The 18,774-nt window shown below is 39.9% G+C and overlaps 1 protein-coding gene across 1 annotated transcript in view; it reads right to left on the minus strand.

Annotated features, from left to right (window-relative positions):
• Window positions 1-4,457: 4,457 nt before the first annotated feature.
• The window catches only part of unc13ba (unc-13 homolog Ba (C. elegans)), a 181,484-nt gene continuing 167,167 nt past the window's right edge, over window positions 4,458-18,774 (minus strand). Inside the window, exons 32-41 of the mRNA XM_080466529.1 lie at window positions 13,977-14,065; window positions 13,583-13,720; window positions 12,672-12,795; window positions 11,951-11,995; window positions 11,657-11,728; window positions 10,708-10,855; window positions 8,796-8,852; window positions 8,330-8,413; window positions 6,830-6,989; window positions 4,458-6,750 (exon numbers count right to left, since the gene is read on the minus strand). Coding sequence (XP_080322655.1) covers window positions 6,468-6,750; window positions 6,830-6,989; window positions 8,330-8,413; window positions 8,796-8,852; window positions 10,708-10,855; window positions 11,657-11,728; window positions 11,951-11,995; window positions 12,672-12,795; window positions 13,583-13,720; window positions 13,977-14,065 — 1,200 coding nt within the window. The 3' untranslated portion in view covers window positions 4,458-6,467. The remainder of the gene's footprint in view (window positions 6,751-6,829; window positions 6,990-8,329; window positions 8,414-8,795; window positions 8,853-10,707; window positions 10,856-11,656; window positions 11,729-11,950; window positions 11,996-12,671; window positions 12,796-13,582; window positions 13,721-13,976; window positions 14,066-18,774) is intronic.

The raw sequence follows: 18,774 nt of genomic DNA on the forward strand, positions 1-18,774 counted from the left end.
GGAGAAAAATAGCTAAAACCACAAGAAATAGTGGGAAAAAAAGAGAGACTGCTAAAACAGCTTAAAAACTAAAATGACTAGGATTTCTAAAAAAAAAAAAAAAGCTTAAAAATGGTGGGGAAAAAAACATAAAACTGCTCAAAAAGAGCCAAAAATGGATAAAACAGCTTAAATGACAAAATTGTCTAAAAAACGCTGAAAAAGGAGGTTGAAAATAAATCAGATATAAAAACAGCTGAAAATGTAATGAAATGTTTTCCGTCCTAAATTGTAATTGGAACTTCTTAAAACCAACATAAGATACAGTTTATGTTTAAATAAATCAAAACTATCTGAAACTCTAAGAGCGGTGTTCGCCTCAATTTAAAGGTTAAACACGCTTTGTGGCTCCAGTTAACTGTGATTTGTTTGGAATGTAACTGATTTTGTTCATCACGTACACTCGACACCACAACAAAGAAAACGTATACATTTTAATTGAAAGGTTATTAAGACACTAGATGAACTGAATGTGTTTGCCACCACTGGTCTAGAGTACAAGTTGTGACAATAACAACAAGTAACATTACATGCATGTCGTTCAAATATATTGCACTGATTTATTTATCAATACTGTTAGGAGTGGACATACTACCACTGACCCTTGAAAATAGCACAAGATTAGCAATTAAAGTAAAAAGATTTTCCTCTTTTAATTTAAAAATATCAGTGCTGTTCCAGCTTTTCCTTCCACAACACCCTGGAAGCGTCTGAGATCAGACTCAAGTTTGGACTTTCGAACAGGTCGTCTTCCAGACTTTTAAAAGATTTATTATGGTCTCTAAATGTGTATAAAACTTTCATCCAAAGTAAAACTTGCACTATTTACTCTTTTAAAGTCACACAGATCATAGTTATTTGCACACTTAAGTGCCAAATTCCTGTTTCCGGAGTAATTTCACAATGAAATTAGACCATCTTTGCTTAGAAAGTGCCTTGTTTTTTTGTTGTTTGTTCCTTTTTTGTCAGGATTATCCACTAATTGAACCATATTTAACCCCATTTTTCCAAATCTCACTCCATCTGAATGGATAGAAAAGAGAGAGGTTGAATCCATATCTTGTTTACATTTTTCTTTTGTGTGGTTGAGGTTTACACCTGTGGGTGCAGTGGTTCGCTGTGCTCGCAGACAATGGTTTCCAGAAAACGCTCCCACCTCCATGCAGCCATTGGTTGTCAGTACTGTTCACTCTGATCAGAGATTAACGGGATATTTTATGGATGGTATTTGTTTCAGATTATCCTCTTGTTCTTTGCATTTTTACGTTGCATCAAATTTCTTTTGTTGTTCATTTTACAGCCTTTCCTTTTTTTCGACAGCAACCAATATTGTACTAAGGGTCAATAATCTTGGCTATTTTAAAATTAGAGTAAATTATATGATAACTTGCCAATAGTGGAATAAAAATATTTATTTTGGTTATTACATTATCGGATTTCAAAATGTGATAATTGTGCCAATAATGTAATGACACATAAATATAATAAGATTTTTTTATTTTAAGCAGTTTTCTGATCAAAAATAGTTAAAGTGGATGGCATTGTTGTATGTTCACTCAATTATGGTTTATAAAAGTTTAATATTCTATGACATTATTGGAATTATTAGTTTTATTACCATTAAAATGGCCAGAATTATTACATTATTGGCAGGCGTTACCTTATTAGCCAATTACAAATGTCTTCGCAACAACAGAATTTCAGTTTGTTGTTTTTGTTATTTTCAACTAAACACGGTTTCTCGTATGCAAATGTGCAATTACGTTAACCACATTAGTTGTCGATGTACATTTCCTAAAGAATGATGTTGAAATGGATATTTTGCAAACTTATAATCCACTTGTGTGCGTGAATGTGGATCATTGTATGTTTAAAGTGTTGTCAATATTTACTACTGAACTTTAAAGACGTGTGGTATTTATGTTGGACAAATATTCTACCTCACACAGTTAGCGGTGGCGAAAACCTTCGAGGGCGATCTCGTGGCGTCACCTATTTATTTGGATCAGCTCGTAGCTTTAATGAGAACTTCCTGGTTTATGTCGCTTATTAGAAAAAGTATATATTTTATTTTTTCATAATTCCGAGATTAATATCAGAATTGTGACATTTTTCTCTGGGGAAAAAAAGACAAAAGTTTAAAAAGCCTTTTTTGTGGGTAGTCTTAATCGTCTTCTCTAATAAAAGGATGAATTTGTTTTAACAAAGTATTTTAGTAGTATCAGGCAAGTTATTCATTCTTATTTTTCACAATAAACTCATATAGCCAGGATTTGTATTTTTTTCTTTATCTCACCAGACAATTGTCCGAATGTACGTTGTTGATTATAGTCTGATGGAGCTGTGGCTTTGAATATATATTTATATATAGTCTGTAACAGAGAGTAACCCCTCCCCCGGGTTTGAAATATGGTTTTAAGATGCTAATCATACAGTTTGGACGGTGATAACTGTACTGATGTTTCAGAGTTTTCCCACATGGGAGCCGACCAACCTGCAACTCGGAAGAAATAAAACTAATTTTGAAAAAAATACACAACTGAATGTTTTCTTTCACACAAAGACCCTTGGTTCTATACCGTGTTTTCCAGGAGATTGCTTCAGGTGTTCTAGAGCGAACAGTAGAGTTACATCTGTAATTTTATTACATAATTACAGCATGCACTCGTGCTGCCGTTTCTGTAAAATGGACATTGTTTTAAAAGTCTTGTCACGTCAACGCGAAGCTTTTCTGAAATGAAAATGCCAAAACGATGCGTTTTCACTAGAGATGTTGTGGCGTGAACGGGACTTAAGGTCAGTTTGCACTATGGGTGCGTCCGAAAAGTCCCTCCTATCTCCTTATCTATCGACTTTACCTTAAACCCGTGGATGACGTGACGGGGTTAAGGAAAGGTGTTAGGAGGCTTCCTAAAGGAGTTAGTTAAAGGCGATTACGGTGGCGTGGCAGTCAGACCGCACTTTCACTCTGAGTTACGTCATAATAATGCGACGGCGGCGCAAGTTGGTGACGTTTGCCACGGTGGCGAAAGAACCACAAGATTCCGAAAATGGAGTACAAAAAGCGCATTTGGGTTTTATATGATTTAAAGTTGTTCAAGGCAGATTATTGCTTTGGTAACTTACATGATCTGCTCCTTTTTTCCGACATCCTGAGTTTCCCTGAACGATCCGAGCGGGTCCCTTTAAATGCTGTCGCCGCAAGGAATTGTGGGGCAGCATGAGCTCGCCTCCTTTGCGAATGGATGCATCTGTGGTTCCTAAGCTAAAGGAGGCTCCAAAGTAAGCTACGAGCCTCCTTTCGTTTGCTTAATGAGAATTCGGACAGTCCGTATCATGGCCGCCACACAAAACACTTCCGGGGTTAAGAAAAAGACGACAGATAAGAAGATAGGAGGGACAATTCGGACGCACCCTATGGCCGTGGGATATTGTGGAATTCTGAGGAAGGCGTGGCACGTTTTTCACGTTCCGTCAAAGGCTTTCTACCGATGAAATGTGAAATGTGGACACTGGGCCATTTTGAAGCACGTTTATGCCCCGAAGTTCCACCAAAAGTGAATGTAATCAGGATACAATGATTTCTTGATTTCTTTTTTGGTGGCAGAGTTTGTAGAAGGTGTTCTGTCGTTGATCGCTCAGCCTCGAAGGAAACTCCCCTCCGGGCCCGGCTTCCTCCTAGACAGTGCGCGCCGTGGCAGACCGGAGTAGAACGCGACGCGTCGGGTCCACAAACCGTCCAACGCCGGGATAAGCCGCGATTGAACGTGATGAAACGGCTACCATACGCCGTAGTGTCGCCATGTAAAACCGTGACGAAGCGCGGCGCGACGTGACAAAACGCGAAGCAACCGTGATCGACCGCGCACGAAACGTCACTTCCGGTTAGCCTGCCGGCCCACTACGGACTGCCTCCAAGTTCTATTACGGCCAATTACGTGCCGCCACGTGTTGTGACGTTCATCCCGTTTTGCTGCGGGGTCCCAAGTTTCTCATCCGCACCGTGGTCGCCGCTGCAAATATTTTGACATTCTTAAAATCTGGCTCGGCAATTACGTTTGCCCATCCCGTCCCCCTGCGTTGTCTGACGTCCATCCAGTTTTATTCACGGTGGCCTGAAACGGGGCTGCCGTGAACATAGTGTAAACGTACCTTAAGCTTTAACTCACCACACAAAACAGGAGCCCAACCACTTGATTCATAAATATTTTATGTACAAAATATTGTTACAAGTATATTCTATTTCACATCAGAATAATGATAAATACTTTACATACATTTCATCAATCTTCATATTTCACAGTACATATATAGGAAAAAAAAAAAAATCACAATTCTAGTAGTGTACAATAAATACATGCTCTGGCTGTAGGCTTTCACTTTTTTTTTTTTTTTTTTAATTTCTTTTTTTTTTTTTTACAAACTTAGTTGGTTTTCAACAGAGTGCAAGAGTTCAGTTGTCACTACAGATGTGGCCATTGCACTCATCAAACCCACAAAGGTTTTCTGCTTTAACAGCACGACGCCAAACAATGCTAAGATAGCTATCTTGCTTTGCTGGAGAAAAGTTTGGTGTCTGCAAAGGTCACACCCGCAAACAACCAAAGATATAGCGAGAGCTAGTCGAACGTGACTTGCTGGAAACGTCGTTCCTTGGCACGCAGTAGTGAAGAATCAAACCATCAGTTAGCTCAGTTGAAACTGGCCGTGTATTTAATTTTCTGTAGGCCTAATGTATGTAAGAGTACATGCATGACAAGGCTGTGGTGTCAGATATGTTCTCGTAGAAACAACAAACACACAAAAAAAAGTCAATTTCTGTCCGACGTAAGAACAGGCCGTCCTCAGTTGTTCAGTTCTCGTCCTCACAGTCATAATTCAGCACAAACAACTAAAAATTCAAAACCTGGCCGGCTACAGACAAGTGGTCAGTCACACACTGCTCTGCCACTTAAAAAAAACAGTCACTTTTTTTTTTTTTTGGACTCAGTATTGGAGGAATCCTTCCTGTTTCACACAATAAAATATGAGCTAGCTTCCTCTAGCTAGTGTTTAGAAGCTAGCTTTTATTAGGAGGCCAGCTTCGTTTAAGGCTATGTATGTATGTATGTATGTATGTATGTATGTATGTATGTATGTATGTATGTATGTATGTGTGTATGTATGTATGTATGTATGTATGTATGTATGTATGTATGTATGTATGTATGTATCAGATTAGAATTGGCTGTAAAATGTCAATCCAGTGTGTAACGTTTTTCTTAAGATTGAACATTTTCAAACAGGGAAAACATATAGGCAACAGACATTTGTGATAGTTTCATAAACTTTGTCATTTATAGAACAGATCGCTGCCCTGCAACGCTCTGGTAAAAGACAAACTTTGACACTTTCATTCTTTAAATAGGTGCGTGAGCCTCAGCTGTGTCTTTGTTTGTCTTTCTGCAATGGATGTATTTCGTCTTCAATCTTAAATAAAGAAGCCATATTTTAAAATTCGGGAATTACAATTTGCTACTGAAACAAACAAAAAATTTAATTTTTTGGATCTCTTCACTTTGGCTAGCTTATTGGTTGATTATTCCACATTTTTGTGAAACTTGATGCTAACTACATTTGTTCACTTTGTTAGCGGTAACCAGAGCTAGCTTTGGTATGCAAACATCGCTAAATATTTATCTGGAATTTAAAGGCTTTGCAAGAGAATCCAAGGTAATTCAAACCTCCTTTGTTTCTCTTTATAATGTGTTCCTCAGCACTTCAATGTTTATGTGAGTTAGACCAACGGCAAACACGCGCCAAAGCTAGCGACTTTCCTTCCGGGATAACGATTGAATCTCAACGTTTTGTACATTCTACATTTTCAAAGTTGTAGCAATTCTGACAAAATTTTTTCCATTGAGCTTTAAAATGAGAGAAATTGATTTTAGAATCCCATTTAAATACTACAAATATCAGCATCCCCTGATGATCCTGAAGGTGGCGCTATAGGTGTGGTCATATCACAGTCTAGTCTTTGTGGTTCAGCCAAGACCAATATGACTGAGACTGATTTCTTCTCTCCCTCCTCCTTCACCAGAGAAACATTATATTGGTGTAATATCCAAATAAGAAGGTGATTTCTGTCATGAAAAACTGCTATGAGCAGAAACATTCCCATCTTTTCTTTCACAGTGCCAGAAAAAACCTCAACAGTGCTTCCTGTGAGGTTTTTTGTGGGAGATGTCTTCCAGATTTCCAACATATATTTTAGAAAGAGGAAGGTCAGGAAGTGCTCAGAGAGTTAAACCCATACATTATGTGATAGTCAGGATTTTTTGGAAAATATCCTCACATGGAGCGCACCTTCTTCCGTCTGCTGTGTACTTCTCCATGTCAGATACTTTTGAATATTCCAACATTGTCTGATTTGAAGTTAGTGCATCTTCTCATCTTCCCTCCTCCACAGGACGAGTTTCAGATTTTAGCTTGACAAACTCCTTGGCTACTTCGTCGGCGGGCCTCTGGGACAGGATGCGCATCACCGTCATGCCCGTCTCGTCCGTGTGGATCCGGGGCCCGAGTGGACACCAGCACACGCAGCTCTTGCGGTCGGCCACGTCACGGAGCTGGACCACGGCCACGCCGACCACCCGGTCCGCCCGGCCGAAGCAGTAGTCCTTCACCGTCACCTGAAGTTCATAGCAGTCTGGGGATTCCTTGCCCAAGACGCTGCCGAGCAGAAAGGAAGACTGTTAGCAAAACCGGATTTCTGACATTCAAGTTTATGCGTTTCGGGCGTCAAACTCACAACTGGAAAGCCTCGTTGAATTTTGCCGTCCAGCTGTTGTTCTTGGATTTCGTGGTGAACTTGCGTTTCTTGTCGGCGAGGAAAGGTCCAACCATGGAGACCTCGACAAACGGTCGGAACATCCCTGAAGTCTGCCACTTCATGTCGTTCACCGCGATGACTGGACAAAGAGAGGAACTCAGTGTGAGGGATAAAGATTTGTCGTGGATGAGCCTTCTTCAGATTCCGTTCACAGAACAGATGTAGAGAGAAATTTACAAGAAGCCAGACGTGTCAGCAAAGGACCTTGAGTTGGTTCTTCTGTGGGTTTAAACAGTGCATGTGTGAAGAATCGGAAAGTTAATGAGTTAAAGTGATTGGACCACTTTCTGGTCATGCTGCTTTAGGTTTAGATTCCCGGGAGGCCTTCACTGCACTGAGCTTTACTTTATTCTTACTCTCTATATATTCATATGTCACGGTTAGTTAATAACAGTCATTCCCTGCTCTCCCATTCAATAGCTTCCTGCAGGATCTCTGATAATAGAGCTGAAAGCTTCCCATCTGTGCATCAAGTCTGCAGGAAATGATATAGTGCTATAGTACTTACTGTCTGATGTGAACTTGTTTATTTGCTTGTTGCGCCCCGTCTTCTTTTCTCTCTCTCTTTATCCTCTAAACCCAAGCCGGTGCATCAGAAAGTTTGGACCTCTGATTCTGTTTCCTCTTTTCAAAGAAGTGTTTTACTTTACGTTTTCTTTTTCTTTTCACCTACGCTTGCTCATGTGAAATAAGTTTGGTTCTCCAGTGGACGCCCAGAGGTATTTATTGTAATATTTAATCTGACAGCAATTGGGTCACTTTCTCTGGATCTCCGTTAAAAACATAAACCGATGTCGGCCCAAAGGGATTCAGGAGCTTCAAGCTAATGGAGAAATGATTGATATGATCGATAAGTATAACACAGAAAAACTTCTCTCATCATTTAAGTGGTACAGTTACACACATTCACCCAGTGTGTAACAGTAGGGAACAGCATGATTGTAGAGATGATAAACCCAAAGACATTAGGTTTAGTGGATTGTAGAGTGAAGGAGGCCGTCAAGGTTTTTGTTTTCAGACACATTCATAAAGTTACAATGTTGTGAAATCCTTCAAAATGTAGCTTTCAGTTAGGGAACTAGAATTTCAGTCACACGTTCGGATACAAAGCTGTGAGAACTTTATTTTGGCGAGTCAGATTGGAGGTTTGATGTCTTACAGCCTGATATAGACCCATTCATTATCTGGTTCATGTAAGAAAAGTTTCTCCCCACGATGCAGGTGATGGTGTCGTAACTGGATATTAGAGAAGCACTGTTAGAATCAAAAGTGTGAACATCTTAAGCATCCCTCCTGAATCCACCATTGATATCGCTGTTGATCGACGTGCACATTTGCAATGCATCTTTATAAATTGTTTGCAGTGACTCGTTGCTGTTGTTGCGCAACCAAACGGCCCAAAAGACTGCGGTGCCTCACCTCGCACGTTGACCTTACGATCTTTCCCCAGCATCATATCGATCTGCAGCATGGCCTCTCCGATCGGCTTCTCCACCCCGGAACCTGTGTGACACAGACACACATCATTACATGTCAAATAATTAACATCTTTAATCCATATTCACTTCTTTTTATGTGTTCTTGGTCTCAGAGCCGGCTGGAACCCTTAGCTTAGGCAATAGATGCAAATGCTAGGGGTTCCGTTGCCTCCAACATGACCTGCATGTAGGAGGTGCACTATACAGTATGCACTATACACACAAACACACCTTTTCACTTTATTTTCATGATATGAATTATTTTTCATAATAATAATGATTTATTGGCTCACTGTTGTAGCATTCTGAGATTTCTGCATGTAATGGTGCAGGATAAATGATGTATCATTAATATTATTACCAGCTTTAGAGGGTAGTAGACTCTTCATGTGTTAAAAAAAACTCACCTCGATCGGGTCGAATCTTCTCACTGCCAGTGATTCTGATGCCCATCCCATCATGCACTGGGAGAAAAACAGAAAACGGCTTAATTACATTTTTATTCAGTTTGAATCTCAAAACGAGACATTCAACCACACAAATAGGATTTCCTCACCCACATACCTTTGGGATAATAATGCTAAAACCCAACAAATACTTCTCAAGTGTTTATTATAAGGTTTTTTCAGCTCAGAGATTAGATTAGAGTTTGGTTTAAAGGAAAGGATTACTCAGTTTGTTACCAGCTGAGACTGTGGGAGACTTTGCCTTACAGAGAGTAATATACCCTGCGTTGTTGTCTTTGTTCTACTTTTCACTTCACCAGATGAGAACTTTTAGATTTGAATGATGACAGCCATCATAGCGTCATTATTCTTCTTTCATTGAAAAGGTTTGAGTTTGAACCAGAAATGATAAACTATACAAGAATTTATTGAATTACATTTGTATTCAATTGAGTTGTCGTTTAAATAATTTGTGTCGATTGAAACTTTGTTTATTGGCCTTCTAGAGTAGAAGCTGCCTTTTGTTTTAATCAGTCTACTTTGTACAGTTAGCAGTCAGGTACTGCACCCTTGTTTTCCCCTTTGTTCTGGCAGTGCCTGTTTGGCCCGCCTTTGTTTTTTGCACCTATTCCTGATTTCTGTAAAAGTATTTAAACCTTAGAACTACAAATCAAACCTTCCCCTTCACTCGAGTCCACCCGGTGATTGTTGCTGCCTGAACTCACTTGTTCTCCTAGTGGAGCAGGGTTGTAGCACATTTGACAATAGATTAATGAGTTATTACGCCTTCGAAGTAGCTATAAAAATAATTCAAGAAGTGTACTAACTGTTGAGGAATTATCCTGTTACTATACATTTTGTATTATTACTGAAAATCCAGACTCATGATTGGGCAACACAGATGCGAAAACGCAGAGAAACACATGAGGCTAATCAAAAGCGAATATATTTCTCTTTAAGAAAAGATAAAGGAAATATAATACGTGCAGCTAATGGTGAGAAAATATTTTACGACAACTGCATTGCTTGTAGAGGAAAACATCTTTTTGCAGCATTTCGCTCAAAAATAGGTGCAGTGGATGACTTAATTCATCATATTCATTCACTGGGTAAACACACTCTGCAGCACTCTCTTAATTATGGCGGTACATGTTTACCATTTCATTCCATCATTGGCTCTTTTGAATTAAAAATGGCTAAAAATGATCGACTGGAAGGTTTTACATTATTATGGATTCAGCTCACTGTGGTTAGAGACTCAGACTGAGCGACGACGAGCAGAGTTTTTAGTAAATGAGGTGAAATAAGGGGCAGAAGAAGGGAGGGGATTAAGAGAGTAAAAAGGGAATCAGGGTTTAAAAGTGGTTAGAAGAGAGGGATAAAAAGAGGAGGAGACTCGGTTTGAACTGTGAGAGGAAGAAGAAATTAGGAGAGTTTTGGATAAATAGGACAAGATTTAGGCTAAAACAATGTAAGAGGAAGGCGGTGAGAGTTTTTAGAGGGTAAGTGACCTGAACAGGGTTAAAAAACTGAAAGAAACTAGAACAAGGGAAGGCCAAGACGAACTTTTTCTATTTCAATATGACATTCATTTGTTGCAGAGGATAGAGGGATTTACTCCCGTTTGGTCAATGCAACTCTGCAGTATCTTTAGATTTTGAGGGTGGACAGAATCTACCACAACACATTGTGGTTAAAGCTCATTCACCAGCAGATCCTGCAAACACTATTGCAGATTGAAATGTTTTTGAAGTACTATGTCCGACTTGAGGGTCAATAAAGTCGGCAGGCAGATGTTTCGTCCACTGTCGTGTCGATTTCAGAGTGAAAACTGCTGCTTTTTAACCAGGTGACGGTCGTTCATCAGCCCCACCTTGGGAGTGCTGTGTGGTGACGAAGGTCTTGACGAGTGCGTCGGTGCTTTGGGAGTAGAGCGACAGAGCGTAACGCAGTGAAGCCAGCTCAGGACTTTTCTCCACGAAGGCCTTCTTCAGCCCGTTTCCTCCTGCATGGAAGTATTGCTGGAAGACAAGAAGGAACGAAAGGCACATTTAGGAAAGAAATCCTGCTGAGTCTCGGTAAATTACTGAGCGCAGACTTTGGATGCGAGGCGTCTTAAGACTTTCACTGGATATCAAAGAGTAAATGAGAGTTTAAATTCAATAACATGTTTAAAAAGGCTTAACAAGGAGGATCATTTTGTGTGAAATGAGCAAAACGGTCCTGATAATTAATTTTGAATTAGATTGATCCCTCCAGTAAGTAATCTGAGTTTAGTCATTACTTCTCAACTGTTCATGTTAGATGTCACCGACTGTTTGCAACTATTTGATATCAGCCTTTAAAATCATTTCTCTCCAGTTGTTGAGTCAACACCGACGGCACAGTCTGTATTCTTAACTTAAAAATATACAGAAAAAGTAAAGTAGTGGTACCAGATATGGTCACATGTACTTTGTACAGGCATTACACACACAGTTCAGGACTGCAGTGATTTTTTCTGTTTATTCTTAATATGGCATAAAGCCAAAAAGAGACGTTATTGGGATAAATTGTGGCTTGTTTGAAGAGTTTTGGTCAGTTTTTGAGATTTAAACATATTCAAATGAATATGAATATTTATGTTACTTCAAAATCGTTTTTCAAATGAATCATCTAGTTACATTTTCAAGAACAGTATTTCAGTGAGTATAAATGGTTCAGAGAAGATACAAACCCTGGAAAATGTCTTGGCCTAAGCCTACACAATAGGACTTATGTTTTCTATCAAACCTTGAAAAAGATGTTTCTCCTGCTATATTTTTTTTTTTAGTTTTTCTCACCTTGATGGTCTCCAGCCCCGCGTCGATGATGATACATTGTTTGGGTGTCAGGGTTTTGGCTTCACCTCCCCCCTACACCAACCACAGAAAACATTCACAATCAGTAAATAATAACAGAACCAATCAATATCCCTACATCCAGTCGTCGCACTGAGATTCAATGACCGTGTTACTGAAGTATCAATGTGATGATATCACTTTATAAACTTTTAAAATTTTGTATCTCTGAGGATCATTTCTACACTCATAATGAGAGTATCAACTCACTGTTATCAAAATGAAAAACATTGTTACCTTCAGATTGGAGAGTCCTTTAGCTGCTGTGAGGAGTTGGGCTCCCTGCAGACAAAAAAAAGAAAAAACACAAAATATATTTCAGAATTCATTTTAAAGTGCAATGCAGCTGTTTGCATCGATCAGTAGGGGGCAGCAGAGTACTGCAGCAAGTCTGCAACCCATGAAGAGAAGAAAAAAGTTGTTTTCTTTAGTTAAAAATTTAGAAAAATATTAGCTTTTAATTTATTTAGATGTCACATTATTTCAGGCAGTTATTGGTAAGTGAATATATAAACCCACGTATTTACAAATATACATAACGCTCATAAAAAGATAAAGAAAATTTAATTTTATTCTATTTTTCACAGCAGAACACAGAGGACATATCAGATGCTCACAATCTGGCATTTTTCTATTAAAATAGTCAACAAAAATGTTGACAGTCTGCGAATAGGTTAAAAAAAACAACAGCAACAACAACAACAACAACAACAACAAAAACCCCACAGAAATAAGTTATAAAACAGCTGTGAGACTATTTGGTAATGAATTAAGTCGATAGGCAACAATGACTGACCATCAAAGAAGCTTTTTTGTAGGAAATATTGCTCATGTTCACCAATCTGTCAAAACTATGTAAATGTAGTAACGCAAGTAAAAACCTATTAACTAATAATTAAGGTGGGTGATTATCCAGTTGGTGTTATATCAATGGTGACAGAGCGAAGGCCGTGCTTACCAGACTGTCGTTGCTCTGAGGCAGCACGATGGTCTTCTCCAGGCTGCTCAGCACGATCTTCCACAGATCCTTCAGGATCCTCTTCAGCACCGTCTTCTCACAGATGTCAGCAAAGATACTGAGACTGGGTCACGAAAGAAACAACAGCAAAAAAAAAAAGAATTAGCAGAGTCAGAGGTTCTGTCTCCAATGAAAATCTGCTTTGTTTCTATTTTCTAGACTCCTGTTTACAGGATTCGGGCCTCATCCATGCTAAACTAACTTGGTTCTTCTAAAGTGTCCGACTGGAAGTCACGTTAGCTTTAGCTTCTGGCCACACAAACTATGACGCAATCAGATAATGAGCCAATCGAAGTCGACAGCAACAAAGCAACGTAGTGAGCTCATAGCCTTTGCAGTCGTTGCCCCTGAAGCTGTGGACCGACTTGCCTCTGTCCGTCAGACATTTCCCTTCCATGCCTGTTTTCAAAACACGTCTTAAAACCCAGCCGTTATCTTCGGCCTTCAACGCTTTGACTCATCTTTTTATGTCTTTTATACCACCCATGTTTTAACTGTCTTGATTTGTTTGCATTATCAGTATCTTTTATCTATTTTATGAAGTCTGAATTGTGAACTGTGTGTTTTTACACCTTATTTATTCTACTGTAAAGCACTTTGGTCTACTGCGGTTGATTCAAAGTGCTTCATTAAGTAAAGTTGCTTGCTTATTGACGGGACAATTAATAGCAAAACTGACCAAATTAAGTATTTTCGGGGTAACTAGTAAAGTAACTTCAGTATTTTTGCAAAAACTTCAATAAATGACTCATTATCGGTATCGAGCACAGTCAGTATCCTGGGTGGATATTCCGGGGACGCAGATTCACTCCAGTGTGTTGGGTTGTGTGTTTTCACTCCGTAGCACTTACTTCCCATCCAGGAACTCCATGAGGGGCCGGAGCATGGCGTCAGCGTCCGCCTCTGCCGTGTTGTGATTGGGCGGGCCTTTCATCTGGTACAGGAGCTCAGCCATCTGACGCATGCAGGCGGTGATACGAGTCTGGAAACTGAAGGGAGAGAAGGCAGAGACCGAACAAAAACACCCGGTGAAAGGCGAGCAGAGGCATCCAGGTTTGGAGCAAGAATGGAAAACGTAGCTTTTACTTTCTGAAACACCTTCAAAGGTTCTTTTGAGGGATGAAACATGCTTTTAGGGTTCGGTTTGAAGTCAGTTGTGAAGATTAAAGTTATGGTAAAGATTGAAAGCATTGAGGATCCCCACTAAAACAGAAGCACAGACGTGTGTATATGTGTGTGCGTTACCTCTTGGCAAACATGGTGCTGAAGTTGTCCAGGACGGTGCTGAGCTTCAACTGCAGCTCATTGAGGATGTCAGCTGCCTCTGTATCCAGCTACAGACACACACACACACACACACACACACACACACACACACACACACACACACACACACACACACACACACACACACACACACACACACACACACACACACACACACACACACACACACACACACACACACACACACACACACACACACACACACACACACACACACACACACACACACACACACACACACACACACACACACACACACACAGAATCGAACAGCAGGAGAGAGGCGATAACAGGTTATTTCAAGGCTGCAGAATCACTCCTGTAGCCAGCTCCAGTCTGCAAAGACCCCAAAGTGTCAATTAAACACAACGTGTCCCTGAAAAATCTCAGATGAGGTCCAGACTGCTCGTCTGAAGCCAGATTCAGTTACATGCTTAGGAAAGGAAAAGGAAAAACAGCGAGTGAAATCCAGATAAATGGAAAAAAACCAACTAAAAACGTTAGTATTATCATAATCAGAGCTGTTGTCACTTTGTAATACTACTGTTAGCTTCAGTGTTGTAATATGTAAAAAAACAACAACCTCACAACACTTTTTAAAAAATGCAAAAAAAAAAAAAAAAAAAAAAAGCAGTTAAAATGGTTCAAATTGTAACAATCCCCAAAACAGCATGAACTTTTAGAAAAATGTAAAAAAAATGTTTAAGAAAATGCAATAAAATATCTGCTGTTCTGAATAATAATTGGTAAACTTCTTGCACACAACAGAAAACACTGTTTCTGTACGAGTAACAAAACCTGATAAACGTTATGAGCTAACTTCATTTTTAAACAGTTAAACATGTTTGTGTGAATTCAAAGTTTATTTGGTGGAAAGTGGCAAAAATGGCTTTTTTATTCGTGAGGGTTAAAGTGACTCTCTACACCACCCGGAGGTACAAAATAGTATTACAGGACTTTTTATGGCTGAGATGATAAGTTGTTCAAACCTAAAAAAAACCCACACTGAACTAGTCAGTTGGATTGTTTTACATGGTGTCAATTCAATTCAATTCAATTCAACTTTATTAATATAGCACCAAATACAACACAGTCATTTCTAGGTGCTTTTAACAGAGAAAAAACCCAACGAATATAGAGTCAATATAGAGTAAATATCGCAGTGGAATTTGTCCTTGTTGATTTTCTGCATTGCAGAAAACTTTTATGCAGATATGTTAAGCAAATATGTGCAGATAAGAGAGTCTGTCCTCTTGTTGACACAGAAATGATTTCCTTCTCTGCGGTGGGAGAACTGCAGCCGGAATACGACAGAAACACCACAGAGGTCACACTCAAACTTTTGCTTTAAGCGCTGCTTCTTTTACAGAGGGTCAGAAGGTTTTCGACTAACCTCAGAGTCAATATAAGCATCTCCTCGATGTATTTTCTCAAGTTTAAGCAGGACTGTGCCTGCAGCTTCCAGTTATAAAATAAAAAAAAAAAACTAAGCATAAAAGTGGTTTGAGAAGTTCTGCTGCTGCAAAGATAGTACATTGCGTTACTGGATCCTCGTCGCCGCCGATAAGTGCATGAGTCAGTGATACACACACACACTGCGACTGGCTGAATAACTGAAGTGTGTGTGTGTGTGTGAGAACGCTGCTGAGCGACAGGAAGTAATCTGGTGTAAAAATGCTGTCAAATAACCAAGATTGCGTGTAAACAAAAATCCCGGCTCAGGGGGATACGTTCATGCAACAAAAGGAACAGACGACAAGCGCATTGATGTCTCTTCTTCCCAATTCAGTGTGTCGTCAAAACGCTAAGCCGTTTCCTCATGCTTGAGCAGGATATGTCGAACACTGTAAAAACCTTTTTTTCCTTTGAAAAATCTGATCACTTTCTTCAGTTAAACGGGTTCACAGCAGTACTGTGGAGAACATAACAGCCTAAAATAAACCTGATTTTAAAGCACGAAAGTGCAAGAAGTGAAGTAAAATGAGCTTGCAGGAATACAATGAGGAAGCTCCAAACAGCAGGAAACCAACAACAGATGAAAATTAAGTGAGATCTGGAGTCAGTTGGAAAAAAAGACTGCTCTGATGAAAACACAGCAGATACGGTATCGCTGAGCATTGAGAATAAACAGGTTTCTCAAGGTACTTTTTTCATAGTTTTAAGACTACAAAGTGCTACAAGTCAATAGTTTTAGACTCACATATAATAAATAAGGTAATATGTTGGCTGAAAGGAGCCAAACAGTTTGCATTAGGGTAATTGGGTTGATGAACGGATCATATAGAGGACTTACAATATAGAGCAGACCACTAAGACAAACCACTTCTTTTCCGAAACTGAACCGAAGATGTTTCTTTTAACAACCATCAGATTTTGGTTCCACTGTTCTCCAACCTTGAGTCGTTTCGGTGTGACAATGCTTCCGTCCAGCCGAACTGGTCTGGGATAAGTAAAATATACTTTAATTATACTATCACTGGCCACTTTATTTGGTACACTTGCTCAACTACTTGCACATCAGCCAGTCACATGGCAACAGCCCAGTGTATTTACACATTAAACATGGTGAAGACAAGCTACTGAAGGACAAACTGAGCACGGGAATAAAGAAAGAGATGATTTAAAAGACTGATGGTAGTTACTCTGAGTATTTTACAGACTCAATAAAGGTTTTTAGAGTTTACAGCGAAAGGGCCGAAATATGAGATGACATCCAGCGAGAGACATTTAAGTAGCACAGATGTCTCTCTATTAGTGCTGCTTGGTTTGACCGTCTGCACAGCTGCGTGGTGGTTCGCACTCTTGCCTCGTAAAGAAAATAACTTGAGTTCACGTCTGAGTTGGGACTTTCTGTTTGGAGTCTGCACGTCCTACAAACTGGACTGGAGGCGCTAAATGACAAAGAAGGTAAAGATCCTGGGAGGTTGTTTTTTTTTTTACCCCCGTGCGTTTTAAACGCATCGCACGTACATTAGGATGGAGGCAAACTGAGTGGGCAGCCAGAGTGGTCACCTTATTGACTGGAAAAGCTCTTCGGGCCTATGCTGGAATGGATGAAGATCAGTCTGACTCATATGATGCCATAAAAGCTGCAGTCTTAATGAAGTTTAATGTCACAGAAGACACTTGCAGGCAGCGTTTCAGGAACACCAATATTCCAGCTGGAGAGACTAGAATAAAGGGACTTTACAAGAGATGGACGCGTCCCAGTCCCAGCTTGGGAGCTGTTATTAAAACACCCGGAAAAATTAAACTAGTGGTATATACACATACAGTTTTATGTCACATTAACTGAGCATGAGCTAAACCATATGGAATGCGTCTCAGCGCTCATACACTTTGACACCAAAATACTGAGCAACAACTCTACTCCCTTGCTCCTGTAAAGGCTGAAACTACAAAGTGTGGCTTTCGCAACGACCGGAGGACAAACTTGCCTTGAGAAGCCTGGCAACAGACCTTCAATAATCCTGTAAAAGCCAGCCTGAAGGCTGAGGCTCATCAGCATTCAGCACGTCAAGCCGACGCTACATGTTCCACCAGTCAGGAGGCAACAGGACCACAAGATAAAGCATCCCAAAGAGTCTTTGAGAAAATGTGCCATCGATAACTGCCCAGCTGAGTTATTAGCCAGAAGACATCGGGCCGGCTGCCATCACATATTAATTGGACTAAAGGAGGGCCATGACTTTCAACTGACAGTGTTTTTGGTTCTTGCATTCTAACTGAGAACTGCTGCAGGGGAGTAAATGGAAAGGTTGGGTTATTCATCCCGCAGCTTCAGAGCAAATCTGCTCTTGGTCCCAATCCAAGATGAAATATACAGCTGTGTTTGTGTGGCGTCCAGCAGCCGAGCACAGTAAAACATCTTTATGGGACTTTGAAGGTGGCCGCGCAGGTGGACGTCCTTTAGAAACAACTGGAATAATCCAGAATTAGAGAAGATGATGATGAACGGCAAGAGATCTTGTCCTGGTGGTAATTGGAAGAGTGTGACATGGTCTCACTGTGTGTTCAGACTTCAGGAAGAAGGAGACAAACCAAAGAAAAGGAAAAGGAAACTTCGAAAGGGGCTTTTTTTCAATTATCTCGCTCGCTGAAGAGCTGTCCATTTGTCTCAAGATCACTTGAGTAAGAAGACAAACGGCAAAGGAAATATAAATACACCAGCTTTAAACCACAGACCTCGAAGATCTTTAGTTTTCTTGAGTTGAAGAGAAATAAATGGCAAACAAAAGAAAATGTAAAGACAATTCCAGTTAACACATTTCTTCTCTTGAAAATGAAAAACCTTTATGTTAGGCTTTCTATTCATTTCATTATGTTACTGGTGGAGTATAATTTGGCTGCCTTTTGAAAACAGAAATGTCTTAACATCTTTTTTAATCTGAATAGGTATTTCTGAATTGACCAGCTCATAAAACTTAAAATAATCCTTCGTTTTGCAGATTTAAGCCGTTCCGCCTTAAAAACGACCATAAAAGTCAATTGTACAGCTGTACCATGTATGGAGGAGAACAGGGTGGATGAAAGGACATGATGGGAAGACGCTTTGGTGTATTAAACCCAACATTTACTTATCAAGCCACCAGAATAGCTTCACTGGCTTTCATTTCCCAGGTTTCTGGTCGGATCAATAGGGACGGTCACTAGTCTCCTCTTGCCGCATCAGGCTGTGGTTTTTCTTCCTGATCTACACCGATCATTACGTGACTGGGCCGAGCTCATGTTTTTGTTTTTTCGTTTATGTATTGAA

This window comes from Lipophrys pholis (genome assembly GCF_963383615.2).
Source record: "Lipophrys pholis genome assembly, chromosome: 7".
NCBI classification, from domain to species: domain Eukaryota; kingdom Metazoa; phylum Chordata; class Actinopteri; order Blenniiformes; family Blenniidae; genus Lipophrys; species Lipophrys pholis.